The sequence below is a fragment of the Symsagittifera roscoffensis genome, chromosome 1 (assembly GCF_963678635.1).
Source record: "Symsagittifera roscoffensis chromosome 1, txSymRosc1.1, whole genome shotgun sequence".
In the NCBI taxonomy this organism is placed as follows: domain Eukaryota; kingdom Metazoa; phylum Xenacoelomorpha; order Acoela; family Convolutidae; genus Symsagittifera; species Symsagittifera roscoffensis.
In genome coordinates, this window is record NC_087062.1 from 35439628 (window position 1) to 35467381 (window position 27754).

General features: G+C 35.4%; 1 protein-coding gene across 1 annotated transcript; it reads right to left on the reverse strand.

The window, feature by feature from the left end:
- Positions 1-1019: 1019 nt before the first annotated feature.
- LOC134843514 (alpha-aminoadipic semialdehyde synthase, mitochondrial-like) lies at positions 1020-27749 on the reverse strand. Its single transcript, XM_063859616.1, has 14 exons — positions 27559-27749; positions 24726-24856; positions 14323-14499; positions 13396-13774; positions 13107-13234; positions 12584-12864; positions 11927-12098; positions 10332-10402; positions 9736-10231; positions 8662-8811; positions 8171-8425; positions 7588-7792; positions 5041-5232; positions 1020-1895 (listed from the first exon to the last, which is right to left on the reverse strand). The coding sequence occupies exons 1-14, from the start codon at positions 27743-27745 to the stop codon at positions 1771-1773; spliced, it is 2949 nt and encodes a 982-aa protein (XP_063715686.1). The 5' UTR covers positions 27746-27749; the 3' UTR covers positions 1020-1770.
- Positions 27750-27754: the final 5 nt, after the last annotated feature.

Here is a 27754-nt window from a genome sequence, read left to right on the forward strand (position 1 = left end):
ATAAATTGCAGCCTGAACAAACTTCATCGACTCTTGATAAATGACAAGTGATCCTTTCTTCTTCATTACACAAACAAAAATGCCAAAGTTCCTAAAAACAGCAGAATTGCAAGAGAAGACAGAAACATGCTATGAAAAAATTTCGATCTGCAAACATAGCCAACAGACAAGTCAAAAGTGTCAAAAAACAAGAAAATAAAAAAACTAAATGGAAATTACACACTGCGATTAATTTAGATCACTGAGGCTCTTTGACTTTCAATTACTGTTTATGATTCGAACTTGCTTCATGAAATTTTCGCAGTTAGAAAAAACTAGATCGACAGTTGTTTTTTGAATTCAGATAACTTAAGATTTCAGTTAGATTAAGTCAGAGAAGTTTCAGATAACTTAAGTGATAGATGTTTCAGATAACTTAAGTCTGTGTTGAAACTACACTCACGTTTCTCAAAAATTTGTACTTTTGCCTTCGATTACGGAGTTTGCCTCTATTTAACAAAAGAAACGAAGTGAACTGCGAAAGAAATCACATGAATCAAACTTCGAAAAATCAAAATGGCGCGTGAACTAACTTCATTTTCCAAAAAAACGAACAAAATTTATCTATAAAAATGAAAATTCTGTAGTTTTTTTTTATTTAAGTAGAAAAAAATACCTGAAAATAATTTAGAGTCTAGCAAGATTTACTTCTTGTTCTATTTAAGTCTGAAAACCAAAACTTTAGACCAGGTTTTCTCGACCAATAGTGCTATGATTTTTACACCATACTGACCCCCACCAGCTTTTCTTGAGGCAGTCAAAAGTGACTAGACAAAAATTCAAAGTTTTTATTGGGTGGTCGGTGCAATGAGAATGATTAAAACTCTTTTAAAACATGCAAAATTCCAATAATCCCATCGCGCGTGCATATTGTCTGAAATTAACGCTTGAGAAAAAGCAAAAATTTTCTTTCAATCTAATTTAAAAATTTTTATTGTTCTATTTTTTGATAAAACTAACTCAATTTGAGAAAACTGGAGTGTTATGTAAAGTGTTTATTCCGCCCAAAAAAAACGATACGTTACATTAACTTCATCCGAGGAAAGCGAAATTCGACAGTGTTATATCTCGACGCTAAAGGTGACTTCAAACTCGCTCCCGCGAACTATGATCGATAAGTAAGATGACAAATATAGAATAAAATTTTAGTTTAAAGGTTTACAGCTCCTAGTCTCTGGCTACAAATTGTATGTTTGTTTTTCCTATATTTTTGTCTGAAAACCCTCCAATCTTGATCGACGAGGTCTGTCCATTACATTTTGATATATCCAAATGTAAAACTATAAAATGGATTTTCATGATAACTCCGTTCTAGCTATAAGCTAACAGTTTCAGTAGAGTAGTTTGCTCCCTGCTCCAACCTGAATCCTGCTCACATCCTTGTGACTGAACTATGCAAACTACTTCTGTTCATACACAAAAACTGAGAGCTGAAGTAACTTAAAACTGTCGTCTTCAACAAAGCAAGTACACAACACATCATATACCAAATTACACAGGGGTCGTGCGTAAATTCACAGATGTAGCAACCCGAAAATAACAACACTAACACATCTTGATATAATATTGATTTCAGAGGACTAGGTAGGTAGAAGAAGTATTTATCCGTAAATAAAATTTTTGTACTCATTTTTTCTTTCATAGTGTTCTTATTTTGCTTTTTGCTACACCTGTTTATTGCACTGTCATATTACCGATGAAAACTATCTATAGTTTATTAAGTTGAGTTGTTCAGTGTTTTGGAGTGAAGTAGGTTTCCGAGTAGTCGTCCAATTGATTTTCCCTGAGTTGAGCTAAGAGGGGTTTGTAGAAGTCCTTATAAATTGGTCGGATGAAGCCTCTGTCAGTTATCTCTTCTAAAAAAACGTAAGACTTTTTTTAGGACGACCAAAATGTTTTTCCGAAGTCTTCCAAAAATCTACGAAGAGCTTGTTTCACAGGCGGATTCTTGAAAAAAGGCAAAAATTCTTTTTCCCAAAAATTCAGTTTTTTTGCCCTCTTTTTGGAAAGTTTTGACCAGAAAATTACCGTGTTTTTGGCGCACGCTCCCCTCAAAGACGCCTCAGAAAACTTTAGGGTTGATGAAATAAAACTATGTCGAGAAATCCTCCCCCTAAATAGCTATGACTTTTTATTTAATTCATTTCATTCGGGATATTTAATTCTATGGCGGAGGCAGGGGAAGTCAAAACCTAAAAAACTGTTTTTTATACCAAAAAAACTAACTATAATCAGCATCGACAGAACGCTGCTATAACTTGTGCCGACGAACAGTCATTTGGCACATGCAAAAAACAATTAGCGCCGCATCTGAGCAAATTTTGGCGGATATAGCATCAAACATAGCCAACAGTCAGTTGAAAAAGTGCAAATGAGCTGGAAGGAACCCAAAAAAATAATTGAATTCTCACGGAACAGTTTAAAATTTCGAGTTTCAAAGAAATCGAGGACAACCAGTTGCTGTTCAGCCAGCAAAGAATGTTTCGAGTACAATGATTTTAAGAAAAAAATGTTCTACATATCGAAAAATGTTCCTAAATATCGAGAAAAAAAACGTTTCGACTTTTTTCTTAAAGCCGATTCTTTTTAAGCAAAGAGTGACTGCATTGATTAAACATTTCCAAAATTCCGAGATTCATTTCGTCTCAACAATTTTCGTCTAAGTTAGACAATAAACGAGCTTTCTCTCGGGTAGTCAAATCTGAGAAAAACATACCTAGTACAAAATTCCTTTCCACCTAGTGAAGTGGTCGGAACCTATAATCGCCTTGAAGCATTTCAAACTTCAGAATTTGACTTATCTTCAAAATTGCTTTTAAATAATTTCTCAATTCAGCTACTCTCACCAGTGACGGAATATTAGATATGGTTTTCAGCAATTACAAATTAGGTTTAGTTCATTATTCTACCATATCCCCGTACATTTTACTTACATATTATGTTAAGTTCATTATTCTACTATATCCCCTTACATTTTACTTTTAACATTTTCCTTAGCGATCTTTAACCAATACTTTTTTACTCAAGCTCACCTGGGTTAGAAAAAGAGCAAATATGGTTTTTTAAAAGCACTTCTAACCTTTTAAATTAATTAATTTCTGAAATAGATGTCGATAAAATCAAATATTGCTCTAAAGGTTCATAGCGCCATATTTTCAATATTCTCATACAATGCATTTACATAGCGAAAATTCGACAAATAGAGTTTATCAAAGAAAAAAATTTCTTCTAATAAAAACGATCGACTTGAATGAGTCACTTGTACTCGACAATTATCTTTAAGTTGAAAAAAGTAAAGAGAAGAACTGCAATAATTGTTTCAACTCCTCCGTCTGCTCAGAAAGAATAACTCATATCCTGGCTTTAAGCATTTTAGTTCGGGAACAGCAAAAACTGCAAACGTTCCGCTCGAGCTCAAAATCTCTGGTTGTTAATGAAAATTTAAGAAAATAAATCTGCTTGTCCGAAGTTTGTCCACTTGTTTCAAGTGTTAAAAATTGTTTGGAAAACTCTAAATCTCAATGTTCTGTCGGGCCTGATGGTGTTCTTCTTTTCTATTAGTTCAAAGTGCAGATATTTTAGCTCCACCAGTTTATTATTGCTTTAAACACGACTTTATTTAGTGTGAATGGCCATCATACTGAAAGACAGCATTCTTTACGGCGGTATAAAAACAATTCTAACATTGATATAAAAATTATACCCATTATCATCCTTTCAAAAACATTGGTGCTTTTAGAAAGAATAATTCATCCCAGGGTCAGAATTCTGATGACAAAGCAGCCATATAGCTTTCTGAGCAACGTGTCAAGATAAAATCTGTTGTATCTTCTTAGTTCAATAATAGTTCAGGTGTGCGGCAAGGTTGTGTCGTCGTTGTTCACTCCAATTTAAAATGCTTGCTTACGATTTACCACTGTCATGGAATCTTCATACTACTAATAGATTGACAACTTTAAGCGCTTTCTTGAAGCCTTATTCGAACAGAAATCATGGCGTTGTATACCTGGACCTAAGATAAAGGTTTATTTTTTCATCCTGACATGTAAAATTTGTAAAATTGGCTATTTTTTTTTCTCATTTTTCACTTTTAATGATTAAAAAATTAGCTGCATTTGACACTACAAAAAAGATCTCGGTCTGCTTATTTTGCACAATCTTAATTGAACAAACGACATTGATTACAAATTGGCACAAAAATTCTCTATTTTATGCGTCGAAGCTTACATTTTTCCGTCCGATCAGTCCGCAAACTGTAATAAATTTGCATTGTTTAACAAATATTCAATCTATGAATTAAGCCTACTCATCCCTCATCGTCCTTCTCAACCACGGCCCTCTAAAATAAACCTTATAACTAAAATCATAAATAATCAAACCGCAAAAAAATCAAACTTCAACGAGAACAAATTAGAGGCCAATCTGCCATTCTCAAACATAAGTTGGGCAAAGTAGATTCGCAATAAAACACTACGCTTCCTAGCTGGCTTGTTTATAAATTCAAACGACCAAAAAAAGGTCTTTATTTTTGGCAATATGTTCTTAACACTTAGCAGATAATTTTCGAGAACGGACACCGTACATAGGCATATGAAATGAAAACTTGTCGTATGAAACGGAAACGTGTCGCAGAAGAGCAAAAAAACAGGCTCGAAACTATCCATAAATTCTGGTACTACAGGCTACGGTAGATTTAGATGCGTTAGCAACGGTATCTGTTAGACTACTATCGAGGCCATTTTTATGTTTGCTTTTAAATTGGACACCCGACAGGCTGATGCCTTTTTGGCTTAATTCCAAGCCGAACTAAATTGTAAACGTTTTGGCTTGAAAATAAAATTGTTATTACTGCCGTTATTTAAGATAAAACTCTCGCGCATTTATGAAGAAATTCTTTTCAGCCATACAGTATACGTTTTTTAAGCATTGCCTTGCAAGACTGGACCACGGCAGCAACTATATGACAAATATTGTCATGTTAAATGATTGGCTGCTACTGACCCTTGAGTATCATTTTGGTGGCTAGTGCACAAGGTAGTCCCACCCACTTGGCCATAGCTGAGTATCCATAGGGGTCTCCGTACTGGACCATAGACACATTCACTGTCTCGATTCCCTCTTGGCCAGTTTTCTCATCTACTTTCTCCACTTCGAACGAGTGACGCATCACCAGGAAGTCACGCTCTCCGCGTTCTAGAAATAATGTTAGAGAATTGCTTATCTTTTTTGAATAACAAAGTTGGAAAGTTGAAGATTTTTCAACTTTCGATTACTGAAAAAAAAAACATATATTACCTTAAAGCAATTTGAATTTCAGGATTCTCATTTGATTGCCACTTTTTCGAGAAAACTAACCCAAATCGCAAATCCTGAATCAGTAGGTAACTGTTTATTCCGCTAACTGTTTTTCGTGATTCTACAGTGCTGATTTAAATCATCCTGACAAAAGGAAAAAAATTTTTAGTCACATGAACGTATTGCATATTCTTATATCGGCGAAGATTCCTCTTTGTTTTTTTTTTTCACTCGGGAAAAGTCTCAAAATCTGTTCAAGCTCAACTTTAACGTTTCGCGGTTTGACTTTTGATTTTTTCCAGCTCGCTTCATTTCCTTTAATAAAAAGAACACAATCTTTACGATGAAAAAAAAACACAGAAGCGAAGCTGCTCTTCGCAAAGAGTACCGAAAACACGACAAAAAAGCAGCTTTATAGAGTGAAATAAGCCTCGAATTAGTAAAAACCTTGCTACTTATCAGATTCGAACCTGCAAGTTCGAGATTTGGAGTCTCATACCCTGCCCTCTCGGTCATGAATGCTTAACAATCGGTAAAACTAGTCACAAACCAAGCAGCTACATATGCTAATAAATTGTTTTTGTGATGCCGCAAAAGTGGCACCAAAAACAAATAGACACAAATTTGCAAGTAAGAATTTCAAATATAACAAACAGCAGGCATCCACACTAACTTTTCATATAGAAAATTGGAAAGCATAAAACCACATACTGCATGAAATATGCATTTCAAATAATTGCATGCAAGGTATAATCAATTACAAAATTTCTGAAATCGAGTTTTTATAATTGTGGTTGTTTGAAACAAATCGTTTTGTTTTCGGTTCATTTGATGAATATCGTTTGCATCAACTGTGTTAATCTATTATTATTTGAATGTCAAAACACCTGCTATCACAAAGCCGTAGTCGTGCCACAAACAGTGCCACCGATATTCGCGACCTTTGTTAGAAAGAAAAGAATAGTCGTACTATTAAACTACGCTCGCTAAAGTACGATAGTGTAAAGAACCCTATTGATCCAGTTTTCTCAAACTTGATTAATTTTTTTTAAAAGTCAACAATAACTTGTTTTTGAAAATAAAAGATTAAGGCCATACAGCAGCCTATCGTTCAAAGTGCTACCAAAAGTATCTTTTTTATTTGCAAGTTAGGTTGTAAAAAAGAAGGTTCGTACTAATATACTCGCTTCGCAAGTGTAAACAAACGAAATGAAGGCAACTTCAAAATAATTCAAAAGTCAAACCGCGAAAAATTAAAATCGAGCGTGAACAAATTTTATGACTTTTTCGTGAATAAAAAAAAAACAAAAGAGCATCACCATCTATATAAGAGTAATGTACATGACACAAGCTGTATTCCTTTTTTCAGGATAATTTAAGCGCAGAGGCGAAGCTTTGCTTCGCAAACACTATCGAGAACAAGACAAAAAAGCAGCTTTATAAAGTAAAACAAGAAAAAAAAGCCTCGAGTTAGTAAAGCTTTGCAACGTATCGGATTCGAACCTGCGACCCCGTGATTTGGAGTCTCAAGCCCTGCACGCTCGTCCACGAACGCTCAACAGGTGACAAACATTAGTCAATAATAAAGCATCTACATATGCTAATAAATTGCCAATGCCATGCAGCAAAAGTGGCACCAAATACAAATATACACAAATTAGCATGCAAAAAACTGTAATGTAACAAACTGAAGCTTACTTTGCATATGATAAATTCGAAAGCACAAAGCCATTTTATGTATGAATTAAGCATTTCAAAAATTTTGCAAGATATGAGTTGGAAAATTTTTGAAATCAAGTCGATTATTTCAGTGATATTTGAAGCAAATAGCTTTTCTTCGGTTCATTTGAACAATGAGAAATGCATCATCTGTGTTAACTTATTACTAATCGAATGTCAAAGCACATGTTATCAAAAAGCTGCGAAGATGCACCAATATTTGTGACTTAGGTTAGAAAAAAAAGAGTCGTCGTACCATTACACTACGCTCACTTAAGTTCGCAAGTGAAATCAGCACTATAGAAATACGAATTTGAACGAATTTCAAAAAACTTTCAAAAGCGTGAACGAATTTTAAAAAATTCCTTGAAAAAAAACTTCGTTTTTCGACACTTAATTAATATAGTCGATCCAGACAACGCCTACTTTATCCTGTAAAATCGCTTCAATTCCAACTATTCCATTTCGGCAGTTCACGATGATTCTCAAGTCAGGTTGCTACCCTCTTAAGGTTGTAAAAAGGTTGTAACTCACTAAATGTGTACTTTTGTGCCAGGGCAGCTGATAACGTATCACAAGGAGTCTCGAACAGGGGTACCATTTCATGGTCAGAAAACAGACCCAGGTCCTCCATTGCACTCGTGACAGATGAAGACACTCCATATTTCGACACAATGTCGATCAAGCCCTTCTCAGAAGTAGAATCATTGGCCTCCAGCAGATTGCACATGAGTTCTCTCTAAAAGCACGCGAAAATTTTCTTGCCTAAATTAAGAACATAGCCAACAGACAGTTAAAAAAGGTACTTGAATGCAAGGAATCAAAAAAAAAATCATCTTAACCTATACAAGAGTCTTCACTACGTTCATCCACTGATAAACAATGCTTTCAATTGTAAATATACTTCAACTTTAGTTATTTTTCGCATCTAACCAGGCGGCATGCAATAAATTCTTTTATCTAATTGAGCCAAACCGAGGCCGGATATTTTGAAGAAAAAAAAATCTTAAAATCAGCAATAATGTAACATCTCATCTAATCAGAAAATCAACTTGCAGTCCAGGTTAATTAAGAGGACCTTCAGAGAAAAGCAATAAATCAATCACAAATAACAAACCCAAGAGATTGCCTTGGCATCGGGGTGCAAGTACGGCACCGAATCCAAACTGAGCAGACCCAACTTGAAGAATGACTGCACTATCGCTGCGTACCCACTGTACCTCAGAGTTCCTCTGAAGAACGAATGGCATGTGTTTAATCCGTATTCCTCTATGTACCCGAGGGAATCACGGTTGGGGAAGTACTCTAAGCGGAGGCCAGGGAACAGGTCGATTGGTTTCCGGTATGTCAGCACATCACCTTGGGTGCCAGTCTAAAAATCAACAACTGCACAATGCTTTGATAAAATGAGACCCTTTTATATTGCTACAACGTTCTGTGGTTTGAAATCCGCCATTTTCAAGAATTCCTTGATCTTTCACCTAAGCAAAAATTTATTGTTTAGCATAAAAATGAAGGAAAAAGCTAGTAGAAATGCATACCAACTGGACTCCAAAAATCAGAATGTGAGGCAATACCAATTGGAATGCTCAAAAAACCGAAACTCACTTCAATAATTTTTCCGTCCTGCAGAAACTTGGCTGAGCTGTTGGCTGCCAAGAAGACACCTTTTGGACTCCAACTGAACCTGTACTTCAGAGGGTTGTTCGAATGCTCAGGGGCTGGGAGACCTCCACAAAGAGATGTGAAGGACACAATCTGAAGCAAACAGTCAAGTCAAACTCTAATCCAACAAACCGATAGCAACTAGAATCTAAATCTTAACACTAAGGCAAAGCGGAGCTTCGCAACTCTTGTTGCGATACAACAGAAACAATGCAAAACAAGAAAATGATAAGAAAAAAGGAAACCTAAACTTTTTCGAAAACAGTCAAAATTCACACCATTGCAAGGAAAATATTCAAATATAGCCAACTGACAGTTGGAAAAGAGTAACGAACTCAAGGAAACTGAAAAAAAAATCCGACTTGTTTTTTCAAAGATCTTCAACCGTTCAATTTCGAATAAAAAATTAGATGGCCTTGAAGCTCTTTGAATTTGCAGAACAATTGATGATGGCCACTTTTTTGTTAAAATTAACCCAACTTGAGAAAACTGGATCAATAAGTAAAACTTATATTTCGCTGGGAAATCTGATAATTAATTTCCATTTTCAAAATTAGAAACCAATCACGATTTTCGGGACTTTTACAATTTTGCTGTTCAATAGTGGAGTTTGCCTTCTTTTTAACAAGAGAAATGCACTGAACTTAAAAAGAAATCACAAGTCAAACCGCGAATAATCAAAATTGAACGTGAACAAATTTTAGTTTTTTTTCCTGACAAAAAAAAACAAAAAAATCAGCAAGACCTATATAAGAGTACTCACTACGTTCATTACTCTTAAAACAACCTTAAGAGCATCTTAGTGGAGTTGTCTTCCCTTTAAAAATAAAAAGGAACTGAACTTGATAAGAAATCAGAAGTCAAACCGCGCAAAAGTACATTTGAACCTGAACAATTTGAGCTTCTTCTGTAGTTAAATTGAAATTACGTAGATTTACAACTGAATTTTAATGTTTTTGCGGGACACCTAGATTTAAAAATCTTTCTGATGGACATGGTAAACATGGAAAACATCACCTTGTTTCCTGTGGCTTTAATTTGATCGATCGCTTCTAAGGCCAGCAAATGATCAATTCCAGGGTCCAGCCCACACTCCATCGCAGCAGTCAAGCCTGCATTTTTAAACTGCTCTTCCAATTCGCCCAAAGAAGGGTTCATGTAACTGGTCGTCACGAGATGGGAGCCGTTTTTCAAACATGACTCTGCTACCTTTCTGTGTAGTGTCCAGGGCAACAAACTTACGACTACGTCGTGATTTTTCACCAGCGAGTCCAGTTCGTCCGGTTGACTTTCAACATTCAATTCATAAGCAACGCATTGAGGAAACTTCTTAGCAAGAACTTCAGCTTCTTTTTTAATCGCAGATACAATTGTTACACCAAGACCGTCCTCTCTGGCTAAAGATTCGATGCAAGGAGGAGCTACGTATCCCGCTCCCAGAACTAGAACTTTCTTAGAGTCCATAACTTTGGCAGTTGCAGGCGGAGAAAAAGTTCGTTTCACAGCTTCGGCTCTGCAGATAAAGTAAATAACGGTTATTTAAAATTGAGCAACATTTGATCTGAAATCTAGTGTCTGTCAATTAAACTGTTTGTATTGCATATAAAACTCACTCTCTATGTTGGCGTAGGGTGTTTATGTACTCGTATGACTTGGTCAGTTTTCCATTGGAACAAATCACAGCCTAAACAACTTTTTGATGATCAATCAGATAACTAGGTCAGCGAATATAAAGGGTATCAATTAAGGTGATCCGATTTCAAATTTCTGAAAAACTAGTAAGCATATAGGCAGGTGTCATTAAGGACACTTTTGATTGCAGATTTATCACAAACACAGCTTCAATTTTATGATTAATTCGACGAATCATTGCAGTATGAAAAAACTATGACATAGTCTACTTTATGTGAAGCAATTTAGGTCTGCATTTGCAGGTGATCGGGCTTGGTGTCGTATTTCAAAATTTTGCAATCGGATTCGGATCCGAAAAAAGGACTCCGAACTTACAAGAACGAATGAATGAATTTGGAGAGTGCTATTTACGTCATTTTTTGCAGATTAATTTCAATTGATTTCAAAATGTGCATTATACCTTAGTGCATCATTATTTTTCCTGAAAAAAAAAACAAACAATAACAATCAGCAAGACCTATATAAGAGTCTTCACTACGTTCATTACTCTTAATAAATCAGAAATAAAACCGCAAAAAAAATACATTTGAGCCTGAACAATTTATAAGACTTTTGCTGAAAAACGAACTACGTTCATATAAATCAGAAATAAAACCGCGAAAAAATACATTTGAGCCTGAACTATTTTTAAGACTTTTGCTGAAAATGAACTACGTTCATCGACTCTTCAAAACTTGCCGTCTGCCGAAACCGGAACGCGACCTGAAGATTATGATTCCTACCATGTCCGCGTGAAATAAGTAGACATACGCCTCCAATACAACGTGTGAAACATGTGCTATTAAATTTGTAATGCTACTTAGCATTAGTGCCTAAAATGAACTTTTTTATGCGATCTGGGTTAGAAAAAATGTGAATTCGTAACAACACTACGCCCGCTTGTTAAGAAAGAAGATATAAACAGAACACATCGAAACGTCGAATAACCCAATAAATTGTTATGAGCAAATTCTTTCCGAAGAATCTGTGTTGTGTTTCGAAGGACGGAGTTGAGTGAAAATGTGAAGATGTATATGAAATCTAGACAAACGTTCTAAAGGAAAAATTGATTACACGTGGAAAGAAATGATTTCATGCTCTCTTCATGTTGCGCTCAAGCTGATGAAGGTGACAAAATATTGAAATAATGTTACTAATTCAAAACAATTTTTTGCTGAAGTATTTTGTTTAAAGGCTACATAACGAAAAATCAGACAGAGCTTTCAAAGCAGCCAATTTATGATTCAACAACATGAATAAAATGAGATGCAAAGTTTGTGCGAGATAACGAGAAATACAATACCTTTCTATCATGACCTGTAATTTACGACTTTACCTAAACCACTTAGATGAACATGTCAGCCAACCTTTATTAATAAACTTGCAAAATTAAATTATTAAGCATGCAAAAAATTGTAAGCAAACTACAGAAAGCTTTGTAATTGAAAAGCACCTAATTGTAATCTAAAAAAACGCATCTTACTATGCATCTTAAATGCACTTCGCTATTGCTACAACTTGGACTAAATTAACTCACATCTTTGATGACTGAGGATGGGCTCCACTTGTCGAAGTTAGTGGATGCGTCTGACGTCATCAATTCAGGAATGTATGGGGCCAGGAGACCGCCGAAGTACTCAGTGGCTTCAGTGGGGATCTGGGCTGGCATGTTGTCAATGGAACACACCAATACTCCATCACCAGCCACACTAAAACATGGAAGTATTCACAGAATTATGAAACCTTCAAACTTCTGGTTCTTTGCATGACTATTTCCTTGACCAAGGAAAGATTCAACAGATTCATTATTGTGCAAATGCTTGCAATAAAATACAAATATGATGCAACTTTTTTTACGAGCGAAAAAACGACACTCCATTCCGACAATTTTATTTGGAATTGTAAATAACAATTTATAATAACATTTTTGTTATTTAAAGATCTTTGCAGTAATCTTTTGTAATAATGCCATCAATAAATTATCTAGATCAGGTGGGGCAAATCTGAAATAATTGTTTAAGCAAGGAGCTGAGCAGCTGTTATGTTTAAGATAAACGAACTCGATTCATCCAACAGGAATACTCGGGTGCTATGCAAGACGCACAGAAAGTGCACACTTTCTTCGCTTATGTCAGGTGTACTAAGTCAAAAACTAAGTTAAAAATCAAAGTCAAACACGACTATATGGGCTTACTTATCATGTCGGTCTGCAGCCTGATTGTACATTGCAAAAGGCTGATCAATAGTAGTGCACACATCTGTGAACTCAATTGACCCATAGGGATCAGCTGATATATCACACACAGCCAACATTCTGTGTGGTAACGGGGGACATCCCTCTTTCAGAAACTCGCTCTGTTTTTCTGCACTTGCAGCCGGAGTCAGGAGAGAAGCGAGATCCTCTCTTTTGATCAGTCTTGGAGAGTTGACGGCCCAAAATATTCCGTTCACGAGAATCGAAGTGTACGGAGCATACTGAAAATACAAAATTTACTACTCGACAATTAGACTAGAAGGCAACACCTAATCTGATTTCAATTCAAATTTTCTAATTCTGCAGTTTAGTTTGCAATAACCTGTAGAAAGCAGATTTGATTGCAAAGCTAATTAAAAGAAGGCGAGAAAAAGTTTTTACAAGACCGATGTGAGGCAAAAGTTAGACAAAATTTCCAGTTTCTAAAGAATCTTCATGTATAACATCTATAAAAAAAACTAACCCTTTCTGCGAACTTCGATTCGTATTCTTCGGGGTGTGCAGTGTAGTGATCTAGATCAAACTTCCCAGTCTTTTTATGCACTAGGTAGTCTTTTCGACTGACTACACAAGCATAGATTCTATCCTTTGCTAAAACAGGTAACATAGTTTTACCAAACTTACAACTAACAAAATGCCCAACATTTTGAAACGCGTTCTCATAATACCAAATTCTAAATACGCTCTATGGTAACCAAAAATGAGTTGCGCAAGTCTTCGTAACCACCAGTCAGAATAACGGCCAAGCTTACATCCATTTTCAGCCCAATACTTCAGCTCCGAAGGTTCCACAAACACATACGGCAGCTCAAAAAACACCTCTTGAGCCCCCTGAGACACGTTTCCTGACCCTGTAAACACTACTGTCATCGGACCCAGGGAACTCGGCATGGATCCCAGAGCGATCTCATAACCTGCGTCTCTGACAGCCTGCTTGGCGAACTCGCTGTTTCGGTAACTGTGTGCCAATCCGATGTGTAAGAATGGAGTGTGATGTCCTAAAGCTAGTAGGCGGAGTCCCACACCGTGCAAGACGTCGATCATCCCGGCTACTCCTGCCCATTTTCCAAAAGCGATCACTCGTTTGCCGTCACTTGAACACATTCGCTCGTAGTCGACCAACCGCACACTCTAAATACGTGCGAGGTTTAGATTTCAAACCATTAGGCGTAAATCAATATTAAGATCAGTTAAATTACAGAAACTCAAACTGACTCTGTACAATCTAAGAACCACCATACACAGACGAGATTTGTTTTGACAAAAAAGCTTTTATGATGCATATTTTCGACAATAGTTGCGTCCTAATAACATACAGACGACTCTATTTCCGGCAGCCTTCATGTTCAGGGGCGAATCTAGGACTTCCTCGAGGGATGGTGGGCAAATTTTCAAAAATCATCGATTTTCCGAGCACTCCCAGAACAGTTTTTGGAAAATTTTGGGCACTTTTTGGTAAATTTAAAATCTTGACCAAAAAATTGCGTTTTTCGTCACGCGCTCCTCTTCAAAATATATTGTCTCCGAAGGCTCCTTTGGAAAAAATTTCACGGTTGGTCGGCCTAAAATGGATTTCATAAAACAATACCAAAGATTCCCCCCCCCCTTAAATCCGCCCCTGTTCAAGTTATTATGATTTTTCTGGCCAATTTTACTGAATCTAAGCCCTGTGTACCTACCTTTTGCAGCATTTCATCCAACATAGGCATGCTGGCCTCCTGAGCCTTGATGGTGTGGGAGAAGAAGATGTAGGTGCGGTTGGGGATGAACTTCTTCGGGGGTACCTGCTTCACTCCCACAATCAGCCGAGCAGGGGTCAGATCCTCCTGCACTACAGCACCCGCCAACTCGTACTCCTGAAAAAATGCACAAAATCAAATTTTTCTAGCTGATTTTATTGCTTGGATATGGTTGCAAAAACAATATTTTGCAAGCAAGCTAATCAAACAGTGAAATATTTTAAGCTGCTGTAATAGCTCGAAGCGGTTCTAAAACACTGATGCTGTTCGAGCAAGCTACTTAAATGATGCACCAGAGAAACATTCGAAACCTTTGTCGTCTCAAGCATGGACTCTTCCTCCAAACTGGTACCTGAGCAATGGTTGAGTGATTTTGTTGAACAAATTAGCCAGCAAAATAAATATATTCCCATTTGCTAACGCTTGCCAATGGAAAGCGCAATAAAAACAGCAGCTAGCGCAACTGTAACAAAAAATTCAATAGTTATAATACCAGCAAAAATTAAGAAATTAAGCCGACAGAATTAAAGCGACCGACATCTGCCATAAAACCAGGGGCGGATTAAGGGGGGGGCGGACGCCCCTACCTCAGGAATTCGACCCCCTGTCGACCCAAAGAATCCCCTTTTAGTACTTTTTAAGAAATACATTTTTGGCCGACCGACCCTAAAATTTTTATAAAGGCGCCTCTGGCGCCAATACATACTAATTTTGAGGGGGGAGCGCGCGCCGAAAAAACGTGAGTTTTTGGTCAACATTTTCCAAAAAGTGCCTAAAAACGCCTTTTTGGCCTGTTTTTTCCAAAATTTTGCCTGCGGCGCAGAACGTTTGGCCAAAACAGGGTTTAAACAGTGCTTAGGGAGAGCTCGAAAATTCAATTCGGTCGACTTAAAAACAAGTCGACAAATTTTTTGAAAATCCGCCCCCCCATCGAGAAAATCCTAGATCCGCCCCTCCATAAATCTACCAAAACTCTTCGAGTTCAATAAAAATTAATTTGCAGCTCTTAACAGAAACAGAAGGCACATATGCAGCAAAAACATGCCCATACTATTGATTAACCATGAAGCAGGTGTCAAAAATACCAATTACTATTGGACCAATCTGTGAACAAAGTTATTTACGGAAAATTGCTAGGAAAAAAATCAAATGGATTTTGAGGGCTTGATTTAATAAAAAAATCGTGATCAATAAAAACACGGAAAACAAAGTAATCTTAGATAAAACTTCGGTTTGTTTTGCTACCTTGAATCGGTTTTCTTAAATTTAAAGTTACTCTAGGAAAGCTAAACAAGCTATGAGACCTTGAACAAATCAAGTTATTTTGAAAGCTTGAATCGATTGCGGGGAAGCGAAAGCTATTTCAAGCAAGCTATTCAACCGAAGAAAAAATACAATTCAGGTTTTTATAGCCTGAGTGAACTCGCAATTCAACAATCTATGAAAGCGAAACTTGATAATTATTTCACTTCACTCCTTATAATCAAATTAAGTGATTCGTTTAATATAATATTCAGCTGAATTGTGAATGTAACACCCTAACTCTCGCTACTTGAGATTCAGGCGTTTTGATGCTGGACAATTTTGTTGAAACTAAACAAGTTTGAGAAAACTGGTTCAAACTGACTAAAAAAGACAGTCAACGGAAAGTTGACTGACTTTTATAAGTCAAAGAACAATGGAACCAAAAATAAGAAGATCGACTATTTTACAATCTTTTTTCAACTTTTTAATTGTGAAGACTAAATACATCCCAAAAAAACTAATTGAATAAAATAACCAATAAAAGATGAAGGGGTTAATAGGTAAATTTTTTCGCTGGGAAATTTAATAATTGATGTCAACTTTCAAACAAAAACTCATTTACATATTTTTTATCACGATTTCCGTTTTCCTAACTGCAGAGCGTAACTTTTTTCCTTCGACTAAAAGAAAATTAACTCAAGTTATAAAGAACAACAATCAAACCGCTAGAAATCTCATTTTAGCGCGATCAAATTATAACAACTTTTCCTAAATAAAATATCAAATTTACACGATCTCAGTAAGTGTCTCACTGCGTTTGTTAACACTTCCTATAGTTTCTCAGTACAAGTTTGAACCGATGAAAAAATCAGAGAATCTGTTGTTTTCACCACGAAAATTTCAAGGAAAAAGAAACAGCGATCTTTGAACTTGAAAGAAGATATCCTCAAACTTTCCATTTTGAATTCCAAAATTTATTAGTTTACGGCTGTTTGAATTTCAGGAATCTTACATGGCAAGCGTTTACTCCAATAAAAGTAAGCAAAATTATGAATGTAACACCCTCAATTTTCAATGTAACACTCTCAATCTTCAAAGTAACTTTTTAATTGTGAAGACTAAAAACATCCCATAAAAACTCTTTAAATAAAATAACCAATAAAAGATGAAAGGGTTATTGGGAAACTTTTCGCTGGGAAGTTTAATATTGACGTCAATTTTCAAACAAAAATTCATTTACATATTTTCGCACGATTTCCGTTTTCCTAACTGCAGAGCGTAACTCTTTTTCCTTAGGGATTCGACCCCCTGCCGACCCAAAGAGTCCCCCCTTTGGTACTTTTAAGTAAATCCATTTTTGGCCGACCGACCCTAAAAACTTTCAAAAGGCGCCTTTGGCGCCAATATATACTACTTTTGAGTGAGGAGCACGCGCCGAAAAAACGCTTATTTTTTGGTCAAAAATTTTCCAAAAAGTGCCTAAAAACGCCTTTTTTGGACTGTTTTTTCAAAATTTTAGCTGCGATGCAGAAAATTTGGCCAAAACAGGGACTAAACAGTGCTTAGAGAAAGCTCAAAAAATCAATTCGATCGATTTAAAAAAATTCGACAAATTTTTTCGAAAATTTTTTGAAAATCCGCCCCCCCCCCCCCCCTCGAGAACACCCTAGATCCGCCGCCCCCCCCCCTCGAGAACACCCCAGATCCGCTCCTCCATAAATCTACCAAAACTCTTCGAGTTCAAAAAATATTAATTTGCAGCTCTTAACAGAAACAGAAGGCACATATGCAGCAAATACATGCCCATACTACTGATTAACCATGAAGCAGGTGTCAGTAATACCAATTACTATTGGACCAATCTGTGAACAAAGTTATTTACGGAAAATTGCTAGGAAAAAATCAAATGGATTTTGAGGGCTTGATATGATAAAGAAAGATGATCATTAAAAAAACGTAAAACAAAGTAATCTTAGAAAAAACTTCGGTTTGTTTTGCTACCTTGAATCGGTTTTCTTAAATTTAAAGTTACTCTGGGAAAGCTAAACAAGCTATGAGACCTTGAACAAAACAAGTTATTTTGAAAGCTTGAATCGATTGCGGGGAAGCGAAAGCTATTTCAAGCAAGCTATTCAACCGAAGAAAAAATACAATTCAGGTTTTTATAGCCTGAGTGAACTCGCAATTCAACAATCTATGAAAGCGAAACTTGATAATTATTTCACTTCACTCCTTATAATCAAATTAAGTGATTCGTTTAATATAATATTCAGCTGAATTGTGAATGTAACACCCTAACTCTCGCTACTTGAGATTCAGGCATTTTGATGCTGGACAATTTTGTTGAAACTAAACAAGTTTGAGAAAACTGGTTCAAACTGACTAAAAAAGACAGTCAACGGAAAGTTGACTGACTTTTATAAGTCAAAGAAAAATGGAACCGAAAATAAGAAGATCGACTATTTTACAATCTTTTTTCAACTTTTGAATTGTGAAGACTAAATACATCCCATAAAAACTAATTGAATAAAATAACCAATAAAAGATGAAGGGGTTAAAAGGTAAATTTTTTCGCTGGGAAATTTAATAATTGATGTCAACTTTCAAACAAAAATTCATTTACATATTTTTTCTATCACGATTTCCGTTTTCCTAGCTGCAGAGCGTAACTTTTTTCCTTCGACCAAATGAAATTTAACTCAAGTTATAAAGAACAACAATCAAACCGCTAGAAATCGCATTTTAGCGCGATCAAATTGTAACAACTTTTCCTAAATAAAACATCAAATTTACACGATCGCAGTAAGTGTCTCACTGCGTTCGTTAACACTTCCTATAGTTTCTCAGTACAAGTTTGAACCGATGAAAAAATCAGAGCATCTGTTGTTTTCACAACGAAAATTTCAAGGAAAAAGAAATAGCGATCTTTGAACTTGAAAGAAGATATCCTCAATTTTTCCATTTTGAATTTCAAAAGTTATTAATTTACGGCTGTTTGAATTTCAGGAATCTTACATGGCAAGCGTTTACTCCAATAAAAATTAGCAAAATTATGAATGTAACACTCTCAATCTTCAATGTAACAACCTCAATCTTCAATGTAACTTTTTAATTGTGAAGACTAAATACATCCCATAAAAACTCTTCGAATAAAATAACCAATAAAAGATGAAGGGGTTAATAGGTAAATTTTTTCGCTGGGAAATTTAATAATTGATGTCAATTTTCAAACAAAAATTCATTTACATATTTTTTTTATCACGATTTCCGTTTTCCTAGCTGCAGAGCGTAACTTTTTTCCTTCGACTAAATGAAATTTAACTCAATTTATAATAAACAACAATCAAACCGCTAGAAATCGCATTTTAGCGCGATCAAATTATAACAACTTTTCCTAAATAAAATATCAAATTTACACGATCGCAGTAAGTGTCTCACTGCGTTCGTTAACACTTCCTATAGTTTCTCAGTACAAGTTTGAACCGATGAAAAAATCAGAGAATCTGTTGTTTTCACAACAAAAATTTCAAGGCAAAAGAAACAGCGATCTTTGAACTTGAAAGAAGATATCCTCAATTTTTCCATTTTGAATTCCAAAAGTTATTAATTTACGGCTGTTTGAATTTCAGGAATCTTACATGGCAAGCGTTTACTCCAATAAAAGTAAGCAAAATTATGAATGTAACACTCTCAATCTTCAATGTAACAACCTCAATCTTCAATGTAACTTTTTAATTGTGAAGACTAAATACATCCCATAAAAACTCTTTGAATAAAATAACCAATAAAAGATGAAGGGGTTAATAGGTAAATTTTTTCGCTGGGAAATTTAATAATTGATGTCAACTTTCAAACAAAAATTCATTTACATATTTTTTTTATCACGATTTCCGTTTTCCTAGCTGCAGAGCGTAACTTTTTTCCTTCGACTAAATGAAATTTAACTCAACTTATAAAGAACAACAATCAAACCGCTAGAAATCGCATTTTAGCGCGATCAAATTATAACAACTTTTCCTAAATAAAATATCAAATTTACACGATCTCAGTAAGTGTCTCACTGCGTTTGTTAACACTTCCTATAGTTTCTCAGTACAAGTTTGAACTGATGAAAAAATCAGAGAATCTGTTGTTTTCACCACGAAAATTTCAAGGAAAAAGAAACAGCGATCTTTGAACTTGAAAGAAGATATCCTCAAACTTTCCATTTTGAATTCCGAAATTTATTAGTTTACGGCTGTTTAAATTTCAGGAATCTTACATGGCAAGCGTTTACTCCAATAAAAGTAAGCAAAATTATAAATGTAACACCCTCAATTTTCAATGTAACACTCTCAATCTTCAATGTAACTTTTTAATTGTGAAGACTAAAAACATCCCATAAAAACTCTTCAAATAAAATAACCAATAAAAGATGAAGTGTTATTGTGAAACTTTTTCGCTGGGAAGTTTAATATTGATGTCAATTTTCAAACAAAAATTCATTTACATATTTTCGCACGATTTCCGTTTTCCTAACTGGAGAGCGTAACTCTTTTTCCTTAGGGATTCGACCCCCTGCCGACCCAAAGAGTCCCCCCTTTGGTACTTTTAAGTAAATCCATTTTTGGCCAACCGACCCTAAAATCTTTCTAAAGGCGCCTTTGGCGCCAATATATACTACTTTTGAGGGAGGAGCACGCGCCGAAAAAACGCTTATTATTTGGTCAAAATTTTCCAAAAAGTGCCTAAAAACGCCTATTTTGGACTGTTTTTTCAAAATTTTAGCTGCGATGCAGAAAATTTGGCCAAAACAGGGACTAAACAGAGCTTAGAGAGAGCTCAAAAAATCAATTCAATCGACTTAAAAAAATTCGAGAAATTTTTTAAGACTATTAATTTTTTAAAGAAAAATTCGACAAATTCCCCCCCCCCCCCACCCTCGAGAACAACCTAGATCCGCCCCCCCCCCTCGAGAACACCCTAGATCCGCCCCTCCATAAATCTACCAAAGCTCTTCGAGTTCAAAAAAAATTAATTTGCAGCTCTTTACAGAAACAGAAGGCACATATGCAGCAAATACATGCCCATACTATTGATTAACCATGAAGCAGGTGTCAAAAATACCAATTACTATTGGACCATTCTGTGAACAAAGTTATTTACGGAAAATTGCTGGGAAAAAATCAAATGGATTTTGAGGGCTTGATATGATAAAAAAGATGATCATTAAAAAAACGTAAAACAAAGTAATCTTAGAAAAAACTTCGGTTTGTTTTGCTACCTTGAATCGGTTTTCTTAAAATTAAAGCTACTCTGGGAAAGCTAAACAAGCTATGAGACCTTGAACAAATCAAGTTATTTTGAAAGCTTGAATCGATTGCGGGGAAGCGAAAGCTATTTCAAGCAAGCTATTCAACCGAAGAAAAAATACAATTCAGGTTTTTATAGCCTGAGTGAACTCGCAATTCAACAATCTATTAAAGCGAAACTTGATAATTATTTCACTTCACTCCTTATAATCAAATTAAGTGATTCGTTTAATATAATATTCAGCTGAATTGTGAATGTAACACCCTAACTCTCGCTACTTGAGATTCAGTCGTTTGGATGCTGGACAATTTTGTTGAAACTAAACAAGTTTGAGAAAACTGGTTCAAACTGACTAAAAAAGACAGTCAACGGAAAGTTGACTGACTTTTATAAGTCAAAGAACAATGGAACCGAAAATAAGAAGATCGACTATTTTATAATCTTTTTTCAACTTTTTAAAATTGTGAAGACTAAATACATCCCATAAAAACTAATTGAATAAAATAACCAATAAAAGATGAAGGGGTTAAAAGGTAAATTTTTTCGCTGGGAAATTTAATAATTGATGTCAACTTTCAAACAAAAATTCATTTACATATTTTTTATCACGATTTCCGTTTTCCTAGCTGCAGAGCGTAACTTTTTTCCTTCGACCAAATGAAATTTAACTCAAGTTATAAAGAACAACAATCAAACCGCTAGAAATCGCATTTTAGCGCGATCAAATTATAACAACTTTTCCTAAATAAAATATCAAATTTACACGATCGCAGTAAGTGTCTCACTGCGTTCGTTAACACTTCCTATAATTTCTCAGTACAAGTTTGAACCGATGAAAAAATCAGAGAATCTGTTGTTTTCACAACGAAAATTTCAAGGAAAAAGAAACAGCGATCTTTGAACTTGAAAGAAGATATCCTAAAACTTTCCATTTTGAATTCCAAAAGTTATTAATTTACGGCGGTTTGAATTTCAGGAATCTTACATGGCAAGCGTTTACTCCAATAAAAGTAAGCAAAATTATGAATGTAACACCCTCAATCTTCAATGTAACACCCTCAATCTTCAATGTAACACCCTCAATCTTCAATGTAACAACCTCAATCTTCAATGTAACTTTTTAATTGTGAAGACTAAATACATCCCATAAAAACTCCTTGAATAAAATAACCAATAAGAGATGAAGGGGTTAATAGGTAAATTTTTTCGCTGGGAAATTTAATAATTGATGTCAACTTTCAAACAAAAATTCATTTACATATTTTCGCACGATTTCCGTTTTCCTAACTGCAGAGCGTAACTCTTTTTCCTTAGGGATTCGACCCCCTGCCGACCCAAAGAGTCCCCCCTCTGGTACTTTTTAAGAAATCCATTTTTGGCCGACCGGCCCTAAAAACTTTCTAAAGACGCCTTTGGCGCCAATATATACTACTTTTGAGGTGGGAGCACGCGCCGAAAAAACGCTATTTTTTGGTCAAAATTTTCCAAAAAGTGCATAAAAACGCCTTTTTTGGACTGTTTTTTCAAAACTTTAGCTTCGACGCAAAAATTTGGCCAAAACAGGGACTAAACAGTGCTTAGGGAGAGCTCGAAAAATCAATTCGGTCGACTTAAAAACAAGTCGACAAATTTTTTCGAAAATTTTTTGAAAATCCGCCCCCCCATCGAGAAAATCCTAGATCCGCCCCTCCATAAATCTACCAAAACTCTTCGAGTTCAATAAAAATTAACTTGCAGCTCTTAACAGAAACAGAAGGCACATATGCAGCAAATACATGCCCATACTATTGATTAACCATGAAGCAGGTGTCAAAAATACCAATTACTATTAGACCATTCTGTGAACAAAGTTATTTACGGAAAATTGCTAGGAAAAAAAATCAAATGGATTTTGAGGGCTTGATATGATAAAGAAACATGATCATTAAAAATACGTAAAACAAAGTAATCTTAGAAAAAAATTCGGTTTGTTTTGCTACCTTGAATCGGTTTTCTTAAATTTAAAGTTACTCTAGGAAAGCTAAACAAGCTATGAGACCTTGAACAAATAAAGTTATTTAGATAGCTTGAATCGATTGCGGGGAAGCGAAAGCTATTTCAAGCAAGCTATTCAACCGAAGAAAAGTTACAATTCAGGTTTTTATAGCCTGAGTGAACTCGCAATTCAACAATCTATGAAAGCGAAACTTTATAATTATTTCACTTCAATCCTGATAATCAAATTAAGTGATTCGTTTAATAAAATATTCAACTGAATTGTGAATTTAACACCCTAACTCTCGCTACTTGAGATTCAAGCATTTTGATGCTGGACAATTTTGTTGAAACTAAACAAGTTTGAGAAAACTGGTTCAAACTGACTAAAAAAGACAGTCAACGGAAAGTTGACTGACTTTTATAAGTCAAAGAACAATGGAACCGAAAATAAGAAGATCGACTATTTTACAATCTTTTTTCAACTTTTTAATTGTGAAGACTAAATACATCCCATAAAAACTCTTTGAATAAAATAACCAATAAAAGATAAAGGGGTTTTTAGGTAAATTTTTGTCGATGGGGAATTTAATAATTGATGTCAACTTTCAAACAAAAATTCATTTACATATTTTCGCACGATCTCCGTTTTCCTAACTGCAGAGCGTAACTTGTAAGTTTGAGAAAACTGGTTCAAACTGACTAAAAAAGACAGTCAACGGAAAGTTGACTGATTTTTATAAGTCAAAGAACAATGGAACCGAAAATAAGAAGATCGACTATCTTATAATCTTTTTTCAACTTTTTAATTGTGAAGACTAAATACATCCCATAAAAACTCTTTGAATAAAATAACCAATAAAAGATAAAGGGGTTTTTAGGTAAATTTTTGTCGATGGGGAATTTAATAATTGATGTCAACTTTCAAACAAAAATTCATTTACATATTTTCGCACGATCTCCGTTTTCCTAACTGCAGAGCGTAACTTTTTTCCTTCGACTAAATGAAATTTAACTGAAGTTATAAAGAACTCAACAATCAAACCGCTAGAAATCGCATTTTCGCGCGATCAAATTATAACAACTTTTCCCAAAATAAAATATCAAATTTACACGATCGCAGTAAGTGTCTCACTGCGTTCGTTAACACTTCCTATAGTTTCTCAGTACAAGTTTGAACCGATGAAAAAATCAGAGAATCTGTTGTTTTCACCAAGAAAATTTCAAGGAAAAAGAAACAGCGATCTTTGAACTTTAAAGAAGATTTCTCAAACTTTCCATTTTGAATTCCAAAGGTTATTGGTTTATGACTGTTTGAATTTCAGGAATCTTACATGGCAAGCGTTTACTCCAATAAAAGTAAGCAAAATTATGAATTGGTAATTCTAATATTATGAATTGGTATTTGTTTTCCATTGAAAATTCATAAAATTAAATCCCACGAGGTTGACACAATTAGTTTACAGCTCGTACTTTCTGGGATATCAAGGGAAAACTGAGCAAATATGTTACTTATATATTTTTTCAATTTTAGGACTGCATTTCAAATTTAGTCGAGCAAGCCTTTCGTCAAATCTAGGAATTACAGATGCTCCCCAATTAACGAATCTCATCCATTCACATCGGAAAAACATAAAAAAATTTTCCTGCCTTTCGCAAAACAATTGTCCATGAAAATTTTCGAGAACCATAATCCCCTTATAAGTAGACTAAAACATTGGGTGCATAGAAAGTTTGGTGTTGTTACAACAAAATGGGGCTGTGTGTACAAACCTGTTCAAAGACAAAATCATGGCGGGGGATTCTGTTAATGAAATTGGCATTTTTCTCACCCGCTGAGTGAACGCGCGTCTGTTCGATGGCTGAATGAGCACTTTGTATCCATCTTTGGTCAGCTGGCGCACTTGCTTGGGTGCCAGCGGGGCTCTCCTCTCCCATTGCAGTCCATCTTCTCTTCTGATAGCTACAAAAATCATCTCAGAAATACGCCATACGTTAAATCCGTGTTCAATTTAAAAAAATCGAAAATGTTGAAAAAAACTACAAGAACTAAAATTTTCACCTGTCTTGATAAAAGGCAGAAAGGGGCCTAGCTAAAGCGGGAGACGCGAGTTAGATATTTTTAGAATTTGTTATACTGATGCGGGACGAAATGTGTAATTGCAAAACTTGGACTTTGTCCAAAACCTTAGTTGTTTTAGAAATAAAATAAGTAAAAATAGATGAAAACTTTTGAGATCTGAGAATTTTCCCACGGACGTCACATTTCTTTTACAAAAAATAAGGAGTCTCCACTTTTGCAGAAAAAGAACTCGCAAACGGCTCTTTCGATTGAACTGTTGATCTCAGATTTGATAGATAATTTTCTGTCAACTTTTTTCTAAAATAAATTGAGCGTGGCCAGTTTTACAGATAGGCAATCTGCTTTTTCGATTAAACCTATGATATCAGATTTGACAGGATATCGAGAAAAGTCCAAAAAACGATCAAAAAATAAAATTTTGAAAATCGTAACGTTTTGTGCAAGACAATTTCGGCGTAGCCACTTATGCAGAAGAGATTTACGCAACCTGTACCTTTGATTGAAACCAAAAACTCAGATTTTGGAGGGCAGTTCTCGTGAAAAGTCAGTAAGTTTCAAAAAATCTTACAAAGTTTCAAAACTTTGACGTGTTAAAAGGCCATAACTTTTTTCTAGAAAAAAATTGAGCGGCGCCAATTATACAGATAAGCTTTCAACATCCTGTTGTTTTGATTAAACCTAAGAATTCAGATTTGGTAGGATAGTTATCGACGAGAAAATTCCGATAAACGGTCAACAAATCAAAAATTTGACATCCGAGAATCGTAGTTATTTGTGTAAAAAAATTGGCATAGCCGCTTGTGCAGAAGAGATTCAGGCAACTTGTAAATTTGACTGAACTCAAAAACTCAGATTTGGGAGGGCAGCTCTCGAGAAAATTCAAAAAGTTTCAAAAACGGTCAAAAAATTAAAAGTTTTCCGAGGGCGATAAATTTTGTGTAGAAAAAATTGTGAACGGCCGCTAAAGCGGGGGAGCTTCTCAGTGCCCGTTATCTTGATTGCACTCACAATCTAAAATTTGGGAGGTTCATTTTCGAAAAAAAAATCGACAAGATTCAAAACAGTCAAAAAAAAATTGACTATTTCCAGGACAAACTTTATGCGTAAAAAAATTTGGACGTAGCCGCTTATGCAGGGGAGCTTTTCAAATCCATTCGATTCAATGAAACCAAGGTCTCAGATTTGGGAAGGTAGTTTTTGAAAAGCAAAACAATCAAGAATATAGGTCAATTATTCCCACCACAGACTTTTTCGAAGGCTATAGGCAGAGGGTTAAAAAAGAGACTAATGGAGCATGCAAATCCAATCCCATATAGTTTCTTAATACCTGTTTTTATCAAACAAAAATTCTAGTCAAACATGCCAAGCAAGACATCAGAACTTCAAATTAGCAACAGAAAAAACTTAAGAAGCGGAAACAAAGCCGACAATATCTGAGCAGACACCAGTTAAGCCGAAACACAAATTGATTTTACCAAAAAAACTTAATAAGTTTCGAGTCTTCCCTGAAACTACAATGAAAAACACTTGCAACTACTATGATACTTGCTTAAAGCACAATAACTATCCCTGATGTGGCAACAAAGCCGACAAAACTTGAGCAGATAAACGAAAGTCCGACAAATCTAATGTTTACCGGAATCTTTTTTTCAATTGCATACTTACTGAAAAAAAAAACAAGGCCTGATGGGAATTCAAATCCCGGACCTAAGGATGCAAAGGCGACATCTTAACCCCTAGACCAAGTGCGAAGGAAGCTAGAAGTTGTTAAGATTCAACAATGAAACAAGTTGAAAATTTATAAGAAATTTGAGTTGTTTACGGTAAAAAAAATCAAGTTCCCGATTACAAAATTCTTGCTTTCGTATATATTTTTTCATTTACGCACAGGCGAAGTTGCACTTCGCATACACAAGCAAATATAGGACCGATGAAGCTACTGGGAAAAACTGAATGAGTAAAACTCTGAGTCTACATAATTGCTAAGTGACGCAAGCCAATTATGATGCATTAGCAGTACCTGTCAATTTGAAAAAAAAACAAATCTACTTAATAAAATGCCTCAATTTATAGAGCGGACGCTTTTTAATTGATATGAGAAAAAGTTCATTAAAAAAATCCGACCCTGCCCAGGTTCGAACCCTCTTATTTTGTTGCGGGTCTCCTTCCCTACCTCTACTCTACAGATCCATGAAACCTTGAAGCTAAAGTGCTATTTGTAATATAAAAGTCTGCGTTAATATCCTTAGCATTGGCTATACTTAATAGCTGGTTATTGATCAAAATGAGCACTTTCAAAATGAACACTAATATTTGCGACTTAGGTTGGGAAAAAAAAGAGTTCATACTATCACACAAGCTTTGCTTGTGTAAAGACATTTCGATCTACTTGCTATAATTCTCTCGCGAGTCCTTTGACAAGGTGATTTTCTTTACTGTTGGCTCCTGGCGAGCAAAAGCGATGTTGTGCGATTTGTTAACAAAATACTCGATAAGTAAACTATGTCTGTGCAAGCGCTAACTGGTCACTGCTCAAACTTCGACAAATTTCCGAAAAAAAAACAGAAAGAACTATGACTAACCGAGTGTTTTGGGTTCTGGGACAGAGGATGAAGTCGTTAGATATCTCACACTGCGATTGATCACACCAGCCGAGGCACTTCTGTTTGAGGATGAGGTCAAGATAGAGTTATAGAAGAGAAAGTTCTTCTTCACATGGCCGCCACCGTTGCCACTGCCACAGCGCAGCAGCAGCTTGGTCAATGTCATTACACAATC